We start from the raw sequence: 21,182 nt of genomic DNA on the forward strand, positions 1-21,182 counted from the left end.
CAGTTCAGGGTAGGTCGTTGCAATATCTTTCGCGCACTCGTAGGTTATCTTTTCTACCCTGCTGTGTCTCTTCTCTTGATAGTCCTTCCACTAAAACCGCATCATCCCAGTATATGTTGATCCAAGTTCTCCATGCTGCCTGCAAGGTGGCTCGGTTCTCGCTGATTACGACGTGACCTATCCGCGCTGGTCCATCTGAAGCGACTGCTTGATTTAGCGGTTATATTTTCTTCTGAAGTAGATGGTATGTCCTGAAGGCACTCCAGGAGCCTGTCCATAATTTTAGGTGTCACTTCATACATGTACATACATAAACACACATACACACGCACAAACGTACATATATAGGGGGTAGGACCCCCCTCGATCCCCCGAAATAAAATCCTGACTACGCCCATGGCTCGAACAGCTGTAAAGTTCGTGTGAAAACCCATTGTACCTTGCAACAAAAAGAAGTGCAATATTTTCCAGCATGCATATGAAGTTTTCTCACCGAGGCTGAAGGCAAGAAATGTTTTAAAGAGTGTTTAAAGAAAGCTTCACACACGTTTGGTGGAAAATTATGTGAGCGCATTTTGGCTGCCGAAACCAGCCGTTTAATGATCGTTGCCAAGAGAACTATCCCTGCAGTTATTTCAGGGACCGTTAACAGAGCGTAATTTTTCTTATCACTGACAGTCGTTCACAGCAGCTACATGTTTTCTATATATGTGGTGCCGACACGTAAGCCCATTTCAAATGTTCACATTCAAATGTTGGCACATGTCTCGGCTGTGGCTACGCATGGCTGCAAGCGCGGCTGAGCGCATATGCAGTGGCACACATTGCTTTAGAGGTTATCTGCGGCGCATGCGAAGAGTGGGCATGCCGAGACTGCGTGGCACCATGTAAGCTGTCTTACCGAGCGTTTAGTATTTATTAGAGGTTGTGTAATCTCGAGTTTCGGTGACCCTTTGAAGTGAGAGCCAGACAAAGCATTCGCTCTCCTGTGCCCGTGCTTTTCCTGATAGCATTGCCCGCACTGGGATGCCGCTATCAGTCGTGGGGGCAGAGTGCACGTGAAAGCCTGGCTGGATTCACTTAATTAGTGCTGCCGAGAAAAATTGTCGACGTACGTGGCATGAAACCGTATCATTCGTAGCTGACTGCCAAATTTATCAAAATGAATTGTTTCTCAATAAAGTTTACTTTTTTCGATTACGAGATAATTCTGAAAATTATGCGGCCCCTTTTCGTGTAAAAAAAATTTATCGGTGACTGAAGATCATATTTCAATGGAACTAAATTTCGATATAACGAAGCAAATTGCTGGTTTTACCAACTTCATTATATCGAGGTTTAACTGTATAACGCCCGTTTGTTCTCGTTTATGTAACAATTTCATGTAACAAAGTTGCAGTATATAAAGAAATGTTACATCAAGATGCTGAATGCATTCCTTTGTCTTTCTTGCATATGTGATGCCTGTTTTTTGGTTGAGAATGCAGGCAGTAAAGGAGTTGCTCTAGCGTTTGCAGCTGTATATGAATATGCATGTGGGATAAGAAAATCCCTGAACATAAAACCAATCAAAGGCATGTAGATTTCAGCTGGCTGGTTCTGAGCTGGAATGAAAATTATGTTGAGCTTGGTTAATGTGTCTGCTTGGTTTATATTTGTACCTGCTTTAAAGAACTAATTATTGCACCAATATATATCCACCAAAATTGTTTTCATCAGGTGTTTCATCTTTCAGGACGACTCCTCAGACCCTCTGGAGGGTGACCCATGCTACCTTGCACCAGAGCTGATGGAGGGCCACTTCACGAAGGCAGCCGACATCTTCAGGTAAAGTAGAACCCCGTTGATACGTTTGTGCTTCGTGTGATTTCCCAGTGCCATTGTTTGCAATCGAGAATGCAAAAAAAATGAGCCAATACAGTTGCCCTTCTTTTACTCGTTAACACAGTCCCAGAAAACACCATTTTTCGTCACCTATGTTGATTAAATCGCTAAATTGCAATTGTATGATACGTTTTCAGGTTGTTACATCCCTTGCCAACAAGAAAAGGCGCGAGGCACATGTCATCGAGAGATATAGGTGCGAGCTTGTGCAACATTAACATGCCGGCACACATACCATTTCCTTTTCCAGTACAATCGCATTTTCTCCCAGGTTGTCACACTTCGCGTTCACAGCTATCGCTGCCAACCCTACTGCGATAAGCATCTTCACTTATTTGTTTCACAGTGCGTGTTGTGGCATAGTGCTGTTGGAAGAATATTGTACACTTTTAGTGGGCGATATGCCAAACACGCCGCCATTTTGTTTTTCTTCACAGAAACAAATTTCTGCAAAGCTCCATGCAATTAAAGACTTGCATGCAATTGAGGCTGACCATGTCATGCTAATATGCTGGTTCTCAATAGATCACCTAAGCAAGGCTGGAACATGAAGAAAATGGTGAACAATAATACAGGCTGTAGGCTTTCTTGGCTGCGGTGGCCGCGTTTCAACAGGAGGTGAAATGCAAGAATTCCCTTGTTAACTTAAGGTGCATGTTAAAGCAGTGCAAGTGGCCAAAATTAATCCAAAGCCCCCCACTACAGCATGTCTCATCGTGGTTTTGGCATGTAAAACCCCAGAATTTAAAGGGGCCCTGAACCACCCCTCAGTCTTCATGAAGAAGAAAAATTCAGTCCACAGATGGCATACTGCTGTGAACATCTCGGCCAAATTTTGCACTTTTGCATTGTACTTAAAAGCAAAGCATGAAGTGACCCTTTTCTCAAGCACTTTCTTTTCAACAGAAGCCTTCTCAATTTTTTTTTTTAGGTGCTATATTTTGTCATATAACATATTCCCATACACGGCTGCTATTGGCCAATAGCTGACATCAATCAAGAAGGGTCTTTGGATCAGTGCCTTTTTTCCTACTGTTATTATGTATATATTTATTGATGCAGTTTAATAAACAGGTTGAATTAAACAAAAATCTGCTTTCGAATTTTGGTAAGAATTTCATAAAGGCGAGAGTTTGACGTAATAGTTCTGCAGAAACCTGTAAGGTGGAGAGAAGTAATTAATAAAGGCAAAATAAGACATCCACCCACACGTAGCTAAGTGCTACAAAGGAAACACATACGGGCTCCTCGAAAGAAAATTCGTCCTGGTCCAGAACTCGAGAACCCAGGACCACCGCCTTTTTAGGGCAGCTGCTCTACCATCAGAGCTAACCAGGCCGCTAGCAGATGGCAGGTGAAGTCGAATTTATCAACAGCTCAGAAGCAAAGGCAAGAGTTTGACGTAATAGTTCTATGGAAACTGTCTACTTGAACATTCCAAATCAAACTTGAACTATGCACCCTGGTGACATTCAGTAGGCAGGGCGTTGTGGGCGTGCCCCGTTTCGCCGTAGCATTCGCACTGCAAAGCATTGAAAAAGGAAGGAGCAGGAGCAACGCAAAGGGGGTTGTAGGAATCCCTTGATTGCCAATAACTCAGCTTCTGCTGAATGCATTGAAGTACTTTTTGCAGCACAGTATTTCTGAAATAGTCTATTTTAATTTAAATGCATTTCCTGACTTCAATAAAAAGTGGTTCAAGACGCCTTTTAATTAATTCAAATACAACCACAGTGCCATTTGTAGAAAAGCCCTGGGTGGTGTCCAAAGGGATGGTCACAGGACTTAGCCTGCTCTCGTGCAAAGCCATTACTGGCAATTACTGCGAAGATGGGACTTGGATAGGGCCATCCAGCACGGCTAGGATTCCTTTCAATCCTAAATATGCTTACAGTTCTGTAAGCATATTTCGGATTACCAACTGACTAGCCTAAACTTTTACCCAAGTCTGCTTACCTTGCCAAGATTCCTTTCTCTTTGTTCCATTTTCTTATGATCCATCGTTCGCAACTGGCTGACCATGATGAAAACTTAAAGCACCACTCGTACCACTGAGCAAGTGCAAAAAAAATAAAAAAAAAAAGAAATTCAAAGAAAATCTTTACATTATTGCATCTCGGATCTGCCTGCAGCCAATCGCCACCTCTCCACGCCTTTACTAATATCTTTCTCAAAATCTTACTTAATTTACTTTTTTTGCACAAAATAGTTGGAGGTGGGCTGCAAACAGGCAAATAGTATATAATTTGTTCTGTCTGCTTTTTTCAGTCTCGGTATCACAGTACTCGAGCTGGCCTGTGACCTGGAGCTGCCCAGTCGAGGTGACAACTGGCACGCTCTGCGATCGGGAACCCTGCCTCATTACTTTGCACAGCGTGAGCATGTACTTCTTCTTGCAACTGCCACATTTACTTCTCCGTAGGCCTGCTGCTGAACAGATTTGGTGAGCTGTGACTGCTTACTTTCAGAGAGGCAAAAAATTTAAAGTATGATTGGATTACCCAAAAAGTGCCTCGTGCCAATTCACTGCGGCCCTCTAGATTTCAGAACCTTTGACAAGTGGCAAATGACGCTGAACCCGACAGTGAAAAGGTTCATGCTCTTTACCATCACCGTGCAGAATGGGAATCAAGTCGTGTGATGCGTTGTCTGCAGTTTCGTCCGTGGCGTGTATTGACCTTTACGAGCTGATGCTAACCTGCAACACCCATGACCTGCAAAGCTAGGAAACACCTTTGATTTTTGGAGTAAAGCTTTCTATGCAATGGAAAAAAAAAAATGCCATTAAGCATAGGTCCACTATTAAACTGAAAATCTCATAAGAGAGGCTATACTGGATAACTTCAGTGTCAGAGTTCAAAAAGCACTGGATTCTATTCAAGAGACATTTTATTGATTTAGAAAACAAAATTTCCCAGGCCTTGAAATAGAACAGCTGTAATCAGTGCTGGCATACTAATTTGGTGTTCTCTTTAAAATAGACCACACTATACAACTTGATCGCTAGATACCTATTTTAGGGCCAGCTTGCAACATTCTTATGCAGCGCTAGTAGACTCCCAGGCATGTGTGGCACCACGTTTTCTTGCTCAGAATTTCTAAGCAATAAACTTTGTGATAAATTTTCACATTTTCGATTCAATATTTTTATATCTAATCAATCCAAGAAAAAGGAAGCCAATTTCAAATCTAGTATTCTGTATTCGCACACTCCTACTTTCTATTACAGTCGAACCCGGCTATATCGAACTATAAAAAAAACACCTATCAGTTCGATATAAAGCATAATTCGATATAAGCCTGCTAAATAATTGGATGTCATAAAAGCACACACCATTTATAAAATCACTTTATTGAGGAAAATAGCTTAGTTTCGCATGAAACAGTCCTGCATTTTCTTCTGCTTGAGCAATTTCGCTGCCTGTGACGCACGCACTTCTCCACATTGTCTAAGGAGTCGGAGCAGCTGAGGCCGCAACCTTCCGCATTCCCCCAGAAGCACCAGACTAGTGCGAGTGCACCAATCACTTCGGAAGATGCGGTCGAAGGACCGTCGTTGCTTTCCTCATTGTGCCCGCTTTCACTTGTGCACGGTACGATGTCTGCAATGTAGTCTTTGTTATCGGGCTCTCCCGTAGTCGCAACACCATCATTTGCACTCACAAACTCGCCCACTGTTGATTCGTCAATTCTGACAGCTCACTCCAAACTTGGGCAACACCGGCAACGGCTTCGTCACATTTATCGCCACCGAGCACATGGAAACCGGCACGGCTGAAGCAATTTCGGATGAACCACTCGTACACGGCTGTGCGTACGCGTCGGGCGCCACGAGCACCGGGTCGCAAGTTTGGCCGCTTTAGCCCTAATCTCCTCCTTATTCTTCAAGATCGTGCTGGGAGTGCTCCTTGGAATCTTGCACGCTACAGCGACGTCCAAGTTCTCACCGCGTTCGATTCGATTTATGATTTCGAGCTTCAAGATGAAAGGCGAATTCTGCCGCTCCATCACGGCAACACTTAGCGCTGTGGGTGGGCCAGGATCATTTTTTGCAAGGGGTTGTCGATGGCTCGCTCGAAGCAGCGCGGTCACGGTACAGAGAGCGGTTGGATGGAGCCGCGCTGCCGGGTTTTCTTGGCACCGCGAGGGAAAGCCAACTTCTGGGGGCACTTTTCTGCCACTTCATGTTCTATATATCGGGATTTGCTGCTATTTTTGTTCAGTGTAAGCATAATTTTTGCTATACTCATTGTAACTATACCTTGTCCAGAAATCGTTCAATATATAGAATAATTCGATGTAAACGGGTTTGATATAATCGGGTTCGACTGTATACTGAACACATATGGGATACTGCAGTTTCGAAAATATTTTCGCCACTGTCTAAAACGCTGGCACCTTGAAGAAAGGATAATGATAGTACACACACTTACATAACTCTGTTGTTCTTTTTTCGTCCCAAAAATGGAAAATGTGCTTAGATGAGAGAAAATTCCACACTGTATTTGTTAATTTACCTGCAACAAGACATGACTTTGAAATCTTGGTCTGTTTATCCTCTTGCAAGTTTATGGCTTGAATCGGTCTAAAGACTGAACATTGAGCATGTTAGAAGGCAGAGCTTCTAGTTTTATTCATTGAGAAGCCACCTATTAAAAAAAGATGGTATTCGCAGATATGTGCAAATCCAAGCATCTTGTATATCATAGACTAGACAGGAAACCTGCATAATGGAGTTTACACATTAAGCATCCTTAGATTCCTAGCTGCCTTGTTTTTCATTGCCTGAAGTCTACTGGACACATTGCAAATCTTTCACTATATCCACATTTAGCACTTCTGTGCTTTCCACTAGGGTGAGGAGAATGGACGATTAACAGTTAATGATTTTTTTAACAGTTAAACATTGAACAGGGACAAAAAGTGACACCATAGGCGCTGGCTTAAATAGGTGAACAGTCTGCTGCACCAGATGGCCGGGCTGTGCGATCATGCAAATATCTTTAGAGGAAAGGCGCCTCTTCCACATTTATTTTAGCATGTTTGTAGAGTGAATGTGCAACACAAACTTTTGGCAAAATAACTTAATTTGCAAATGTGTTTGTTCAAATCATACACAGCAATGCTGTATGATTAATGTTGCCCTCCTTCTTCCTAGTAGCCTTCCTTGCACAAACTGTTTCGTTCAGCTGTTTCTATTTGTGCTTTGTCTAGCTAGTTAGTTGGATAAATCGGTTATATTTGGTTAGCTAGTTTAGCATGCTATTAGTAAGCTTTTAAGTTGTAAGTTTAGTAAGTTACTAGTTTGAAAATGCAGGTTTCCGTTTGCTTTCCGACCAGGAGCTCTGTACACTAGTAGAAGGTCACATGGTGGGACCTCTTATACAGCTTAGTGTTTTTGCTGTGTGGGGTGCCAAAGGTCATTTTTCGTTACTTCTAGTGATGAATTAAAAATATAAATCCATGTTTAATGAGAAAAATATTGCCCGTTTTAGCCACTGCGATAGGGAATCATTCCATCAGCGGGGTTATCTCGATTCATGTTCTGAACGGTTATGTGGCCCTTTAAAGGTAAATCTTGATTTTTGGCATGTTTTCTTTCTTCTTCAGTTTTTGTACGTAAACCACCTCATTTCTTTTGCAAGCTTACGTATCTGTTGATTAAAAATCTGATTATAAACTTTTTCATACCGAACTCTGTATGTCCAACGCATATTCCTGTATGCTGCACAGACTCTATCGGCGTGGCCATATGGCCGCTTTGGGGCATCTTTGCTGGCTATTACTGATAATTCATCACCGACATCCTGGTCATGTGGCCACTTCAGGGCTCCAGCATAGGCTGCATTGCTGGCATTGACACTACCAACCGTGCTGCCACACATTGCACAACACCCATTGTGGAGCTCCGCTCTCTAACTTGGCTTTATGGTATGGGCGTACAAGTCCATTTTGACCTGATGTTTGCCCTCATTTTTCTCATTGGAGACTCTGCATTTGTGATTTTGCAGGTCTTTCACCGCAGCTGCGCAGTGTGATCCAGCAGATGATGCACCCTGATCCACAGCAGCGCATCACGGCTGACCAGCTGCTGGCCCTGCCAGACATCCGCCGGGTCCGCCTGCGGCGAAGGCTTTACGTGGCGCGAAGGAGAGCAGTGAGCAACTCGTCTTCTCTTCCATACTTGCATTTGTTTATTACACAAAGCAGTAATTCCCTAGGAAACCAAGTCTGACCATTACGTCACAGCATGACAAGGATGGCCAAAGTGCACAATGAATATTTCTCGCTAGTGGGCTGAGAGGGCTATAGATAAAACAGAGCTTAACGAGAGTCGCAAAGAACTGAAGACCATGTTTGAGAAATTTCAAGGTCGTCGAGCAGTTGAATCTGCTTTAATTTCGAATAAAAGGGGGCAAGTGATGCACGGCAGCTTGTAGTTGCAGAGGACCAGGCACAGTTGCGTTAGAATATGAGTGTTGCCGTGCTTTATCAAAGCAAAAGCGCATTGTTCTTCATTGGCATACCTGCATGTTGGGGACATGTGGGAACTGCAGCGATGGCGCAATCTTGTGAACTAATTCTAAGTGTGGTAGGAATATGTTGCACAACACTTGTCATTGAAGAAAAAAGAAGTGGGGAGTGGGGGGGGAAGCTTCGTCGGGCACCAGTCTGTCGTTAGTCCAATTTTCATTGCAAGTGCACAAGCTCGTATGGTGCACAAGCTGCTGGCCAAGCCAACAGACAGTGTCTGGAATGTGCTGTTTGAAGTTGCTCTTTCTGAGCATTTGACATGTTTGCTACCATACACATATTACATATTATTACATATTACATATTACAGGAAAGCAAACAAACAAATGTTTGCTTTTCTGTAAGCACTATTGTCTCAGAGCTACAATACAGACAAGCTTTATAATTACCGTATTTGCATGATTCTATCGCACACCTTTCTTGGATAAAAAGTGTATTCAAATTTGCATGCGCATTACGGTAGTAAATAATTCTACTCAAAAACTAAACTGATTTCTAAAAGAAAGCTCCATGCAAGGTAGGTAGCAACAGTGCCACCGAACACTTTTTTTTTTTTCTTTTTTTTTCTGCCTTGGTTTCTGGTCAGCATTTTGCAGTTTGTTGTATTTGTGGCATTTCTAATGCCTTAGATGGAACTGACAATTACTTTCTGTGGCCGGTAGACAAGCGATAAGGAGGTGTCGTCGGACTCCAATAGCGACTAGCCACTAAGATTCCACTGTGTGCATGTCTATGTGCCTTTGTATCTCCTATAAAACTGTTTCAGCATAGCAAGTGTCGACTCGGGTATCGTTACTTGATGTGCTTGGTAGAATCGGCACCAAGTTATCTTTTTTTATGTTTGAGTGGTAATATAACTGCGCATTACAATTGGAGGCGTGGCATTATCATGCAAATTACGGTTATATAGTAATTCAGTTGTTTACAAAGATAACTTTGGTTATTCCCTTGCCAGTGTGCTCATGCCAACAGATAACTGGAACACAGATGGTTACTCCAACAACAGTTTACTGCGTTTTGCAACCACTGCATTCCTAGTGTCTTTCTGCGCTTCAGCATGATTCTATGCTCTGCTAGAGCTTTTTGAACACTCCCGGCTGTGAATGTTTTGTCAGGATAAAGCATTTGCATCGACAATTTCTGTTCTCCAGGTTGCTTGGGTGCAAGACATGTTGCTGCTGACCTGGTTCTGGTTGCAGTCATTCCTTAGAGCCACCTGGAGGTTTCCAATCTCCTGCATCAAGTCACTCTTCGCATCCTCCCGTCCCAGTGTTGCTCGTCGGACGTCAAACCTGGACACTGACTGTTTTTCAGATGGTGTGTTCTGACTGCAGCATTATGACCATTCATTTCGTGTTAAAGTACTCCTAACCTTTTAATCTGTACCCACCATGGTTGGCTTGGTGGCCATGGCTGCTGTGCTGCTGTGTTAACTTGGTGCGAAAGCCGAAATTTTTTTTTTTTTCGCCTTAATGACAATGTTGCCTTTTCAGTTTTAGCAGATTTTTTAGCAATGCTAATGGGCAGTAAGTTACCCTAGTCAATTTCCTCGGTTTGCTTTAACTAGGTTCTGTGTCCTAGCACCAATTTTATCACTAGGGGTTGTACGCACCTCCATTTGTTGCTAATTGTGAAGGCATACAACAGAGCTTATTTGTGGCCCATTTAGGTGCCTCAGAGTCTTCTCTGGGCAGATCATAATCCCGATATCCTATACCATTTTAGAAAATCGGTGATCTTTATTTTTCTCATTCAAACCATTGACTCGCCACCACATTTGGTAATTTAGAGCTATAAATTCAAAATAATGAAGACATCCAAGAACATTTAAAAAAGACAAAATTCAAAGGAAATCATCATCACTTGGTAATTCACTAAAAATAAGGTTTTGATTTGCAGCCTTGAAACTGCTCTGGCTATGAGCACAAGGTCACAGGTTCGATTGCTTTCTCGGTGGCCCCATTTCGATGAGGGCAGAACTCAATCAAGTATCAGATCTAACCAGCTAAGTGCAGGACTCTCAACACTTTTAAGCCACCTCTTGTGGCTTTTCGTTCTGAGGTCTCTTTTCACATATCACGAGAATAAACGTCCAAATTAAGAACCAGGTGGATAACATGTGGCATTGAGGGCCTAAATTAAATTATCAGGTTTAATGTCCAAAAAGTGCGCAGAAGGTTATGCAAGTTTCCACAGTGGAGGGCTCCAGATTGATTTTGACCATCTGGAGTTCTTTCACATGCACCCAAAGCACTACACAGTGTCTTTGACGAGTAAACATTGCAAGTTAAGAATTTCGTAATGCCATTTGTGCATGGTCATTCATTTTTGGAAGCAAGATTTTGTCTAAGCCAATGTGCATTCCCAATTATATGGTCTTCATATGCACTTGACAATATCATATTTTGTTGTTGCAGATGAAACGTTCGGAGAATCTCTGAATCACGAGCTCGGTGAGCACGAAGACTTCTTCGGGGTGAACTTGAGCAGCTTCGAACGCAGCTTCTGTGATGGTGGCTACTCATTTGAAAGGTTCGTTCGAGAATTGCCTGTCCTCCAGACCAGGGGTCTCCAAACATCTAGGCCCGAGGGCCGCATTGACGGCCAGTTGCAATGTTGGGCAGGGGGCGAACAATAAATGAATAATTGAATGTTAGTAAAAATGAATTCGTAAACAAAAGTAATGACAGCGGGCACACACTAAAAGCTGTATTCCAATTAGCCGACATGCTTTCTTCAAATAATTTCATATTTTAATTAGTTGTTTTGACCTTGCATAACGTCCAGTAAAGGAGTTAAATAACTAATTTAGGATTAGAATGGCCCTTTTTCTGCCAGTTTCCATTGGTATATCAATTTCAAATTGCGTAGATATTTTCGTTTTGCTTGTTCAGTGTTATTTTTTTTTTACTTTCGCACCTTTTTTTAAAGAAGGCCCACAAAGGTTACTCGAGTCATCACTACAGATTGTGCCCAGGCGCACACCATTTGCAAAAAGAACAAGCAATCGCTTCACTAATTAAGCTTATTACGATAATGCATTTCTTAGTTACAAATTCTAAGGGACGTGTTTGCATTGGAAAGTTGAAGGAAATTGTCGTAAAAGCCTAGTTCTGTGTTTTAGAATTTCAAGGTGGCCATGTAAGCTGAAATAATTGGGCTCAAGTTATTCATTGTTACCTGATTATGCATACAGCACTGCAAAGCGCAGCTTGCAGAACAACATCCCTGTGAAGTAGCAGGGCTGCTTAAAATGAAGCTATCGTCCGACTTCCCTCTTTCCGCAGTCTTATTCCGATTGGCACGGTTCGGAACTGCTTATAGGGTGCATAGTCATTTCAGCAGCAGGGGAGTGATGGACTGCTTTATTGCGCCATATAGCCTAGCAAGACTTGCATAGTCCAGCATGCAGCCTTAATTGCTACATATTGTGGTATGCTATTTATAAATACTACTTGCACATGTAACTCGCACCAGCTATTCAAGAAACGTAACAGTAAAGTTCGGGTGCGGGTTATATGCCAATTTCACCTTGAAGTGGTGCTTCACGGCGTAATGTGCCATGCTGTCGTGAAGCTACATGTCAAGGAAAGGTTCTGCACACCCTTAAAAACGTTTGCACTCTTTGAGGCTTATCTTGTCCCGCAACGGCAATCATCTGCCTTGCTTGCATTTTCTTTCTTGAAAACTCTGCACTCGCTAGTTTCTTGTCGAGAATGAAATGTCACATTGATAACGCACACGCCGTTCCAAATTTTAACATTAGAAAGATTGAGGAAGCAGTAAAGAATGCCCGCAGCACGAAATCTGTGAAGAAAACTTTGCATAGGACAAGGCAAAATGTATGCTCTGAAAGAAAAACAAGGGAATGCCATCGGCAATTTTAACGATACAGTAAAAGCGACAGAAGAATTCTATACTAGCCTGCGTAGTACCTAGAGCAGGCCATTCAACCTTCATTGGAAGTAGTGATTACAGGATGCAAAGGCTCCTTCTATTACTAGCGATGAAGTTAGAAGGGGCTTGCAAGACATGTCCCAGGGAAAAGCAGCAGGAGATGATGGAATAGCAGTCAATTTAATCAGAGATGTAGGAGATATCATGCTTGGCAATGACGTCCCTTAATACGCAGCACAAGACTTCAAGTGTACCAGAGAGCTGGAAGAATGCCAACATTATACTAATCCATAAGAAGGGAGACATTAAAGAATTGAAGGATTATAGAAGAAATCAACCTCACTATATATGGCTTTCATAGATTACGAAACGGCATTTGACTTAGTAGAGATATAGCAGTTATGGAGGCATTGCGTAATCAAGGAGTACAGGAGGCATACGTGAATCTCTGAAGATATCTACAAGTACTCCACAGCTACCTGTACCTTTCTTTCTTACGTCAGCTAATGGAAGCTTACTATATAAAAAAGAAAGGTACAAACTGCATTAGCGATACATCTATCGTGCTCTACAAATCGGAAACTAGATTGTTTTACTGCTGGGTAACGTAGATTTGTGGACAGCCATCGCATGCGTGTATGCGTATATATATTCATGGGTCACAGCCCAAATTAAACCAGTTGGAAGTGCCGCCTGTGTTGTCTTTATGCGTCTTCCTTTTGTGCGTGTTAAATTGCGGCAAAAAACATGTCTTTTGACAGTAATAGATATCCAGATGTATCCGAAGAGGCAGAATTGCAGGCAGATGACTCTGCCACATTTGGCCGCAAGTGGAAGTAATGTTTGTGTGGGCTGCAATGGTGTATTTCTCCCCCTCTGGCAGGTCAACACCGAAGCCACTTCGGCATAGGCGAGACCAGCGGTTGCACAGTACACCCACGGCCTTGTTGTTCTCCCGGCGTTCCAGGTCCGTGAACTTCATTGTTGTTTTCGTAGAGGATGCTCTCGTGTGCATAGTTTTCTAGAATTGCTACAGGAGAAATCTACCGCTGTAGTCGTTCGAACAACATGGGAATGGTGGGTAGTACAGCCCCCGTCATTTCAATCGAAAGCACACTGTGATGCTGAGCAAGGTGTATATTCGGTGTTTAATTTAGGGTCTGAGATAGCGCTAAAGTTAGCATCCCAATGCTGAATGAAGTGCTGTACTGGCAGCATGCGCATAAGCACTTGCACCAGAATTCTCTAGTGATGTTAGTATGAAATTCTACCACGACATGCCCCTTTAGGAATGTCACACCTTATTCTTAGCCGATGTTTGTGCTTTACATTAAACTGCAGTGGAACTTCAAAAAAAAAATAGCAGTTGCAACCAATACGAAGGTATCTTCATTATGTTAGTTACAAGCATATGCAGTGAAATGTCAATAGAACAAACACAGATACAGCCACTTATTGCATATAACGAAGTAAATCTGATGTTTATATTTGTTTACACTAATAATCAGTCTGTATATATACTTAAATGAATATTGAATGTATCGAAGGTATATTCGTGTCACTTGCAACTTTGTTATTACATGATGCTACTGTGTTGTTTACATGCTGATACCAGCAAGAAACATGTTACATTGACTTCATTATTTCCAGTAATTCACTACATCAGTGTTGCGTCTATATCAATCAATTGTTGCCAATATATAACATCAATTGTTACATCAATATATTGCTATGTTGCATTTGTTTCATATGCTCTATTTTGTTTAGTGGCAGGTTATACCTTGTGCCATGACTAGTGTTCAGTGGCAGATTATGTTACCACTCTTATTTCTCTGCGTGTGTGCATACATGCGCATGTGCTGTGTCTATGCCTCCAGAGACTGGACCCTAAGCTGTCATCTGGCCCACTGCTGTAAATTCAATGTGGCAATGCCATTCTTCTGCACAGGCTTAGGCTGGGATTCGCATTCGCGCTTTTTTAGCACACTTTAAGTGACGCATATTCTGCAAATTTCCACCGAGTGGACATGTACATTTCGTCTGCTGCTGGAGTTCCGATTGGCTGGGCTGGGGCACGCGTCAGAAGGAGATAGCTGCCTCCAGCCAATCAGCACTTCAACAGCAGGCAAACTGGACTTGTCCTCCAGACGGATACTTGCAGATTAGCCGCCCAGATCTCCAGGCTGAGCTGCACCATATGCCTCAATCTATCGACATACCTGCCAGATTTATCGAATTTTCTGTAAAGTTAACGATTTTTCAGGATTGTTTTTGAATGCATAGAGGTTTACGAAAAATAAGAGGCTACGAACCCTCGGGTGGAAGTCTTCTGATGATGAAAGCGTAGTTTCCTACATGAGTTGTCAGAGGAAACTGTAGTGCTATTAGGCGGTTTTAGAATAGGGGCTCCCAAAGATAGGGGGCCCCTAACAATTAGCGTATTGCCGCAGTGCATGCGCTGAAGCCAAATGATGTCTTTGGGTTTTGGTTTTCGCACGCTCCTAATGCTAAATTTAAAACATAGCATGGGTGCCCCAAACCTGCTTGTGTCATCTCAACGTCGCTGCGAAAATCTCAAAAATGCATCAACGCCTCTTCATTGAAAATAATAAACTCTCGGGTATACTTTTCATCCTGTAAATTATTACGCATTGCATTATTTCATTTTCTTTTATTCTCTGGCGTTGTTTTTATTTTCCTTCCCCTTGTAGAAAGGGCACTGCAATTTCGTGATGCTAACGTAAGCCGGCAACCCTATTCTAAAGCACCTTCTCGGCGGGGCAGACCGTGAATGCAAAGCGGCCGCTTGTTGGGGCACCATAAGCTCTAGACTCCTCTAAACATCCCGAACGTCTATGGGAGGATCAAGTATGGCGAGTCAGCCAGCCTGGGAATGATGTTTAGTGCAGGGATTGGCCTAAACTCAATCCTTCAGACTTCAAACAGCTTTGTACCTGTGCAGATTTGATCATTATAACTAAGATATTCTGTTATGAATGCAACATTTCACAACTAGTAATATGCATATATGCATGTGTGCAAAGTCAGTATTGGTGCCTCCTGCGTTTAATGCCTGAAGAAGTTAGACAAATACTAGAGGCAGATACAGCATAGTAAATAGAGTCGCAAGACCATCTGAAGCTACAAGCACGAACGATCACAGCACCTTCCAGTAGTTTTAGTAGGAGACTCTATGGATGAAATGACACTGGACGGTGTACTTGCTCAAAGTTTACTTCTGCTTGTGTGCTGCAGCTAAAGGTAAATTATCATTAATAAAATGCGTATGCATCCAAAAAGCCTGTGCTCGGAGCAAGCTTGCTACTCGTCCCACTTTTGTGCTCGAACCTTTAAAAACAGGAAGAAATTACGAGAAAAGCAGACTTTTGAGATAGTGAAATCGCGATATTACTGGCAGTATTTTAGAAAAGCTCCATATTTCCCTCAGTCACTTTGCGTGCATCAGCACAGGACGTGCCGGCATCTACAGGCAGCGGCGTTACTGGAACCATGCCAAGGCAGTGTGCTTGGCACAGAGTCAAGATGAGTGTTCCTAATACTATATTTGAAGCCACTCAACCAAGCAGAGCCAGCTCCTGACATCCAAAAAGCTGACACTGGTAATTTCAGCATCATAATAAATTCCAGATGACTTCATTTCGAAGACCGAAACTGAACTGTGGAAGAGCGCAACTGTCGTGTCTTTAGCAGAGACGCACAAGTGATGGGGCATCAACTAGCGAGCATCCTTATCGCGTCGCAATCGCATTGAAATGCCGTGGCCTAGCATGATGGCTTCTTTTGGTTGCAACACCTGGGCTGTTCGCCTCTGCTTAAAAGTGCTGATCGTCTTGCTCAATGTCACGATTAATATGCTGTGGCCACATTGGTGTGTCACTGACAGTGTGCTAATTGAGAGGAAAGAAAAAGACCAGCTCGATGCTGCATGTGTGAGGCCACAATAAAGTGGCAGCCAGCAGGGCTAGACAAAAATAAGCGGGGAAGACAAGCAGGGAGTGTGGCGTGGCATCTAGCTGAGCTCGTGAACTGCCACTGGGTGAACAGCGAGTGCAAGCAACGCCGCCGACACTGCCTTGTTGCCTTTTCCTTGGTATTCTTGAAGTCAGGATATCGAGATAGTTTGGAGTCCGGTGCAGCCTATCTCATTGCCTCTTATTATTCTTAAATTTACTGCCATGTATTATATTGTAATTAATGCCTACCACTTTTTCACCTTTGCCACTTGTCTACCTTTTTAATTACCTCTTGTCTTTCGTAACATTATTACGATGTATTACTTTATTATTTCGGCCTGCCACATTATTTGCCTGTGCTAATTGCCTATGCATTGTGTGTAATCTAAATATATTGTGCTAATTATTGTTATATCGTAAGATAAATATGTACATATCGTTCCTGTTATGATCCCTGATGGGACCGGCATTATAAATAAATAAAATAAATAAATAAATGAATCAATAAATAAGAACCCTTAAGAGGTGAAAAGCACATGGGGTTGACGCACGGTCGGAAAAGAATTTAGACTTAACCGGTATTTCGAGATATCAGAGTTGGAGTTAGCGTTTGTTTAATGTGTAGAAGATGCACACTGTGCAATTACCCTAGATAAATATGTGCAAGATCAACGTTGGCTAATGTTGGAGCATGTTATATTGGTCCCTTTACAGGAATGTACAGTCGCGATCAATTTGAAGGTTATCGCGCGAGCATCGATCGGCGGGCCTTCCAAGCCGCTGGCTGATTTCAGAACTGCGAAGATAAAAATTGCGCTGCCTTCTTCCCCTATTATGCTCTTCCAGGCTGCAACCATCACCCCCAAGACCAACTCGCCACATTTTTGTATTTGTTTCCCTTTCATGGCAATGATCTGTGTGCGAAACTTCCTCATGCATATCTTGGCTAACAATGACGCCTCTGTGCAAAAGATCATAACGCAATCGAAATGAATTCGCAGGTTAAGCCGTGAACGGTGACGGGAGTGACAGCTTTTCAGGAAACACCAAAAGAGAGAGAGGGGAGCTATCTGATGTTTCCCTCTCGACCGGCGGTGAGGACGTAACGTGGCGCTGCTCCTAGTTTTGGTCACTGCTCGAGCGATCACCTTCAAATTGATCGCGACTGTACATGTAGTTTCCAGGCCATCAAAGTTTTATTTTTCTTTAGGAGAACGGGTTTGGACTCTTGGCTTCGAGTAGACCGTCCCATTGTGTGCTTGGCCTCTGCTCATCTTATCTAGTTTTTCTGTCGTGCATACATGTTTACCTTTTTTAGGAAAGACATTTGCATTCGCAAACTGGGCTCATTTCAGGTCCAACTCTACCCCTGCGCCAGTGCCGTTCAATCTAAGTGTGAACGATGGAACAATCAAGAACCTCTTCCCGGTGAGCAATGAAGTGTTTATGGCAGCTACATTACCTGGCAGTTTATTTTACTGCCATTTGGTGGATAGCTTGCAATATTCTCTTTTCTTGAAAAACTTAGCGAAATACAAAAATAATGTATTGTGTAATATAAAAGTAATTTTGCATTGATATTGTAATTTAATGCGTTCTTTGGACATTGTGTGTGCATTTTAACAGCCATCAGAAGAACCCACATGGAAGCATAGCGAAATGTTTCTTCACAATGCAAATTGTCAGTGTTCATGCTTGGCTCACTCTGTTCGTGAAAGCACGAGCAGGAACATATACGCGGGTTATGTTAGTTGCCGAAGGCCTTATATATGGCATTTGTTCACTTGAATTACGGGGCCAACAAAACGGTGATTAATGCAATATTAGGGACAGTCTTTTTTGCAAACAAAGTGCGTGCATGTCATTTAGCATGCCATTTGTGCTCGGCATGGCGTAGTGGCTGAGTGGCTATGGTGTTCTGGTGCTAAACATGAAGTCTTAGGATTGTTCTTTGGTTGAGGCTGTTTCTGATTCTGCTTGAGGCTGTGCATTTGATGCAGGAACCCCTGGTAGCTGAAATTAAAGCACCGACATGATATTTTACTCGTCATAAAAATCCAAGCCCTAGGAAATATACTGTGAGGTGTTGGGGAGCTCTGCATAATGTACTGGCGATACTTGTTTGTATAGATCTGTGCACCATCAATAGTACTATCATTTAAACCATCAGTAATGTAAAATCGCACGACATTCCACATGTATGTCACTGCTTAAACTGAGTGTTACTGATGGTCAGCTTTCTCAAAATTTCTGGTAATATTGCTAAGAATGACAAAACTATCGATAGTAGTATTGATAGTAAAAAAAATACTATCGCTGCTATCTATAGTTCATTTACAAATAGTTTGGCATCACTAGTTACCACACACTTACCATGGCAAGCAGACCAATGAAAACAAGTCTCCTTGTCGAAACCCTGGCTCCATGGCTCAGGTTTCCATTGTTCGGCCACTGCTAATTGGCTCCAGGCTTGGGCTTCCCTCATCCCATCACTGTTATTCACTTCATGTTTTGTTTCTGCATGTAAAGAGTTCGTCTTATTTGTCCATGCTCTTACCATTATTTTTTTTGTGCTTGTTTTATTTGGCAGGCAAACGAAGAAGAGAAGCTTTCCAGTGGCGAGGACTCCTTATGAATGTTGCACAATGTCGTTTTCCTTTTTAATTACAACCTAGTCAACCCAGTTTTGTATTTTAGCATTGTACATAACGTAATTGTAGATTCATTGTTATATAAGCTGCATATATAAAATGTTTATACATGTTTTTTTATAACTTTACTTGCGTATTGATGGTTAGTTGTTGCACTATCATTGTGGTTCTGTACATTGCCACAAGAACACTCATTTCGCATCGTGCTCTTACGTGCCGTTATTTGAAAACTCTGTCTGCAGGCTATCGACGTAAAAAGTGAGAATGGCGCGTGTTCTTTTAACGTGTTCAATTTTATAATAAAATGTCTGAAGCATTTTGTTGTGTTGGAGCAGCATTTCCTGCTCTAGGTGTTTATCGTATTTTAAGCTTTGTTCATTATTTTACATTTTACCTGTGTACACTGACTATATTAATTTAATTGGACGATCAGAGCACTTAATAAACTGACATTCAACAAGCACCTGCGCTTGTTTTAGCGTTCCACAGTTTTAGTATTCTACAGATTTTGTTCGTTTTTAAAGCTTTTTTTTGTTCATTGGACACGAGCATTGTCAATGGCTAAGATGCATTGTTGTCAGTTTTATTGTGGTTTTATCTTCGTGCATGATTCAGCATTCTGTGGGAATATTTTTTTTTAATTGTATACTGTACCTTGAGTAATAAATAATTGAGCAGCACATTGTTTTTGTTATGGGGAAATAGCTGGGCTACCTCATTATAGAGGCAAGATGACCAACTTGACCTGGAATTTCTATTCCACACTAGATGTCATCTAAGACATGCCTGCCAACTTTCCTGAAACTCTTGTACAACTTACCAACTTGGCCTTCTATAATTTTATGAATGTTGCATGAAGTTTTATACAAAGAAGATATTGAAAGGGGGAATGGCACACTATTAGAAAATATCCATACAAAAAGAAATTGTGATGGTACCAGTGCCACCTTCTTCATGGCAGCCCAAGACTCCCTATACCACAGGAACAATGTTGCTGAAAAACTGACTGTGATCTATAGATAATGTCCTGCTTGACAGTTTGTGCTGTTCTTAGTTTGCTGTTGCTTGTGTTCCAAGTGTACAGTTAAATAATAATTAATAAAGTGCCTGTGTATCCAACAAAATATGTGCTCTGGGCATACATTAAAAAAATTTTCTAAAAAGTGCGCTAGTCTCCTTCTTCCTTCCCCTTTGTTCTGTCCGTGAACTTTTACGTGTTGCAACATTCACAGGTTGGTAGGTGCACTAAGGTCAGCCCCTTTAGCGCATATTGTGGTAGGCGAGCGCTTTGTAAATGATACCGCCCTCCCCCCCGTCCTACTGCTGTCGCAAGGATGGGTACGGTGTCTTCCATTACCTGCATGTCTCTTTGAGCTATTCTGGGCGGGAAACGTGTCTGACTAATGCACAGCACCTACAGGGTTTGTCTGGGAAGTAGGACTGGTTTTTTCCTGCTAAAACGTGGTGGAGAGGGATGTTACTGCACTGGTTGGGTGATGAGGAGTCTTAGCTAAGAGTGCACTAGTCGAGAATTGTCTGCAAGCCTTCACAGAGTGTTGATAGAGTTCAAGGTTAATCCCTTTCAAAGTGCCTTGTCATCTGTGCTAGGAATCTTTTGTTAGAGCAGCATTGGGTGGTGAAGTTGTGCATCAAACTGAATAAAACTTGTGACATGATCAAGAATGCTTATGGGAGTGAGGCCAAGGGTCAATCAATTGTTTTTGAGTGGCACAAATTGTTTCATGAGGGAAGAGAGCAAGTTGAAGATGACTAACGGTCGGGACTCCCTTCAATGGCAAAAGGTGATGAAAACTTGGTGAAAGTGCGAAATCTGTTGAACTCTGACCGCAGATTTAGTTTACCTCATCTCGACCTCATTAAGAGGTCATGGAAACCTCTAAGGCAATTTAATTTCTTCAGTTCAAGTTCAGCTGCTTGATCTCGACAGTGATGACTCAAATTTATAATACAGCAAACTAAATGCATCACCTGTGAAATACCTGTGTGTTTAATCTGTGTAACAAGCTACTGCTGTTGTTATCCAGCGAAAATGTGGCTCATACCCACTGCAGAAGATTGGCCAAGAAATGAGTGTGTCAAGGCATCTTAAGATTTAGGAAAATGCCTACCTGTAGACTTATTTCTTAATATGTAAGAGTTCATTTTGGAAGATTTGATATTTACTATTGACTCGTTCGTTCAGGAGTACCACTCGTGCAACAAGTAGCTGGAGAAAAGTCTC

The 21,182-nt window shown here is 42.2% G+C and overlaps 1 protein-coding gene across 1 annotated transcript in view; it reads left to right on the plus strand.

Moving 5' to 3' along the window:
• The window catches only part of LOC126539536 (membrane-associated tyrosine- and threonine-specific cdc2-inhibitory kinase-like), a 33,972-nt gene extending 13,866 nt beyond the window's left edge, over positions 1-20,106 (plus strand). Inside the window, exons 6-13 of the mRNA XM_050186413.3 lie at positions 1,736-1,827; positions 4,153-4,259; positions 7,896-8,041; positions 9,570-9,735; positions 10,836-10,950; positions 13,199-13,282; positions 17,645-17,717; positions 18,880-20,106. Coding sequence (XP_050042370.1) covers positions 1,736-1,827; positions 4,153-4,259; positions 7,896-8,041; positions 9,570-9,735; positions 10,836-10,950; positions 13,199-13,282; positions 17,645-17,717; positions 18,880-18,924 — 828 coding nt within the window. The 3' untranslated portion in view covers positions 18,925-20,106. The remainder of the gene's footprint in view (positions 1-1,735; positions 1,828-4,152; positions 4,260-7,895; positions 8,042-9,569; positions 9,736-10,835; positions 10,951-13,198; positions 13,283-17,644; positions 17,718-18,879) is intronic.
• Positions 20,107-21,182: the final 1,076 nt, after the last annotated feature.

Source organism: Dermacentor andersoni, chromosome 11, assembly GCF_023375885.2.
Source record: "Dermacentor andersoni chromosome 11, qqDerAnde1_hic_scaffold, whole genome shotgun sequence".
In the NCBI taxonomy this organism is placed as follows: domain Eukaryota; kingdom Metazoa; phylum Arthropoda; class Arachnida; order Ixodida; family Ixodidae; genus Dermacentor; species Dermacentor andersoni.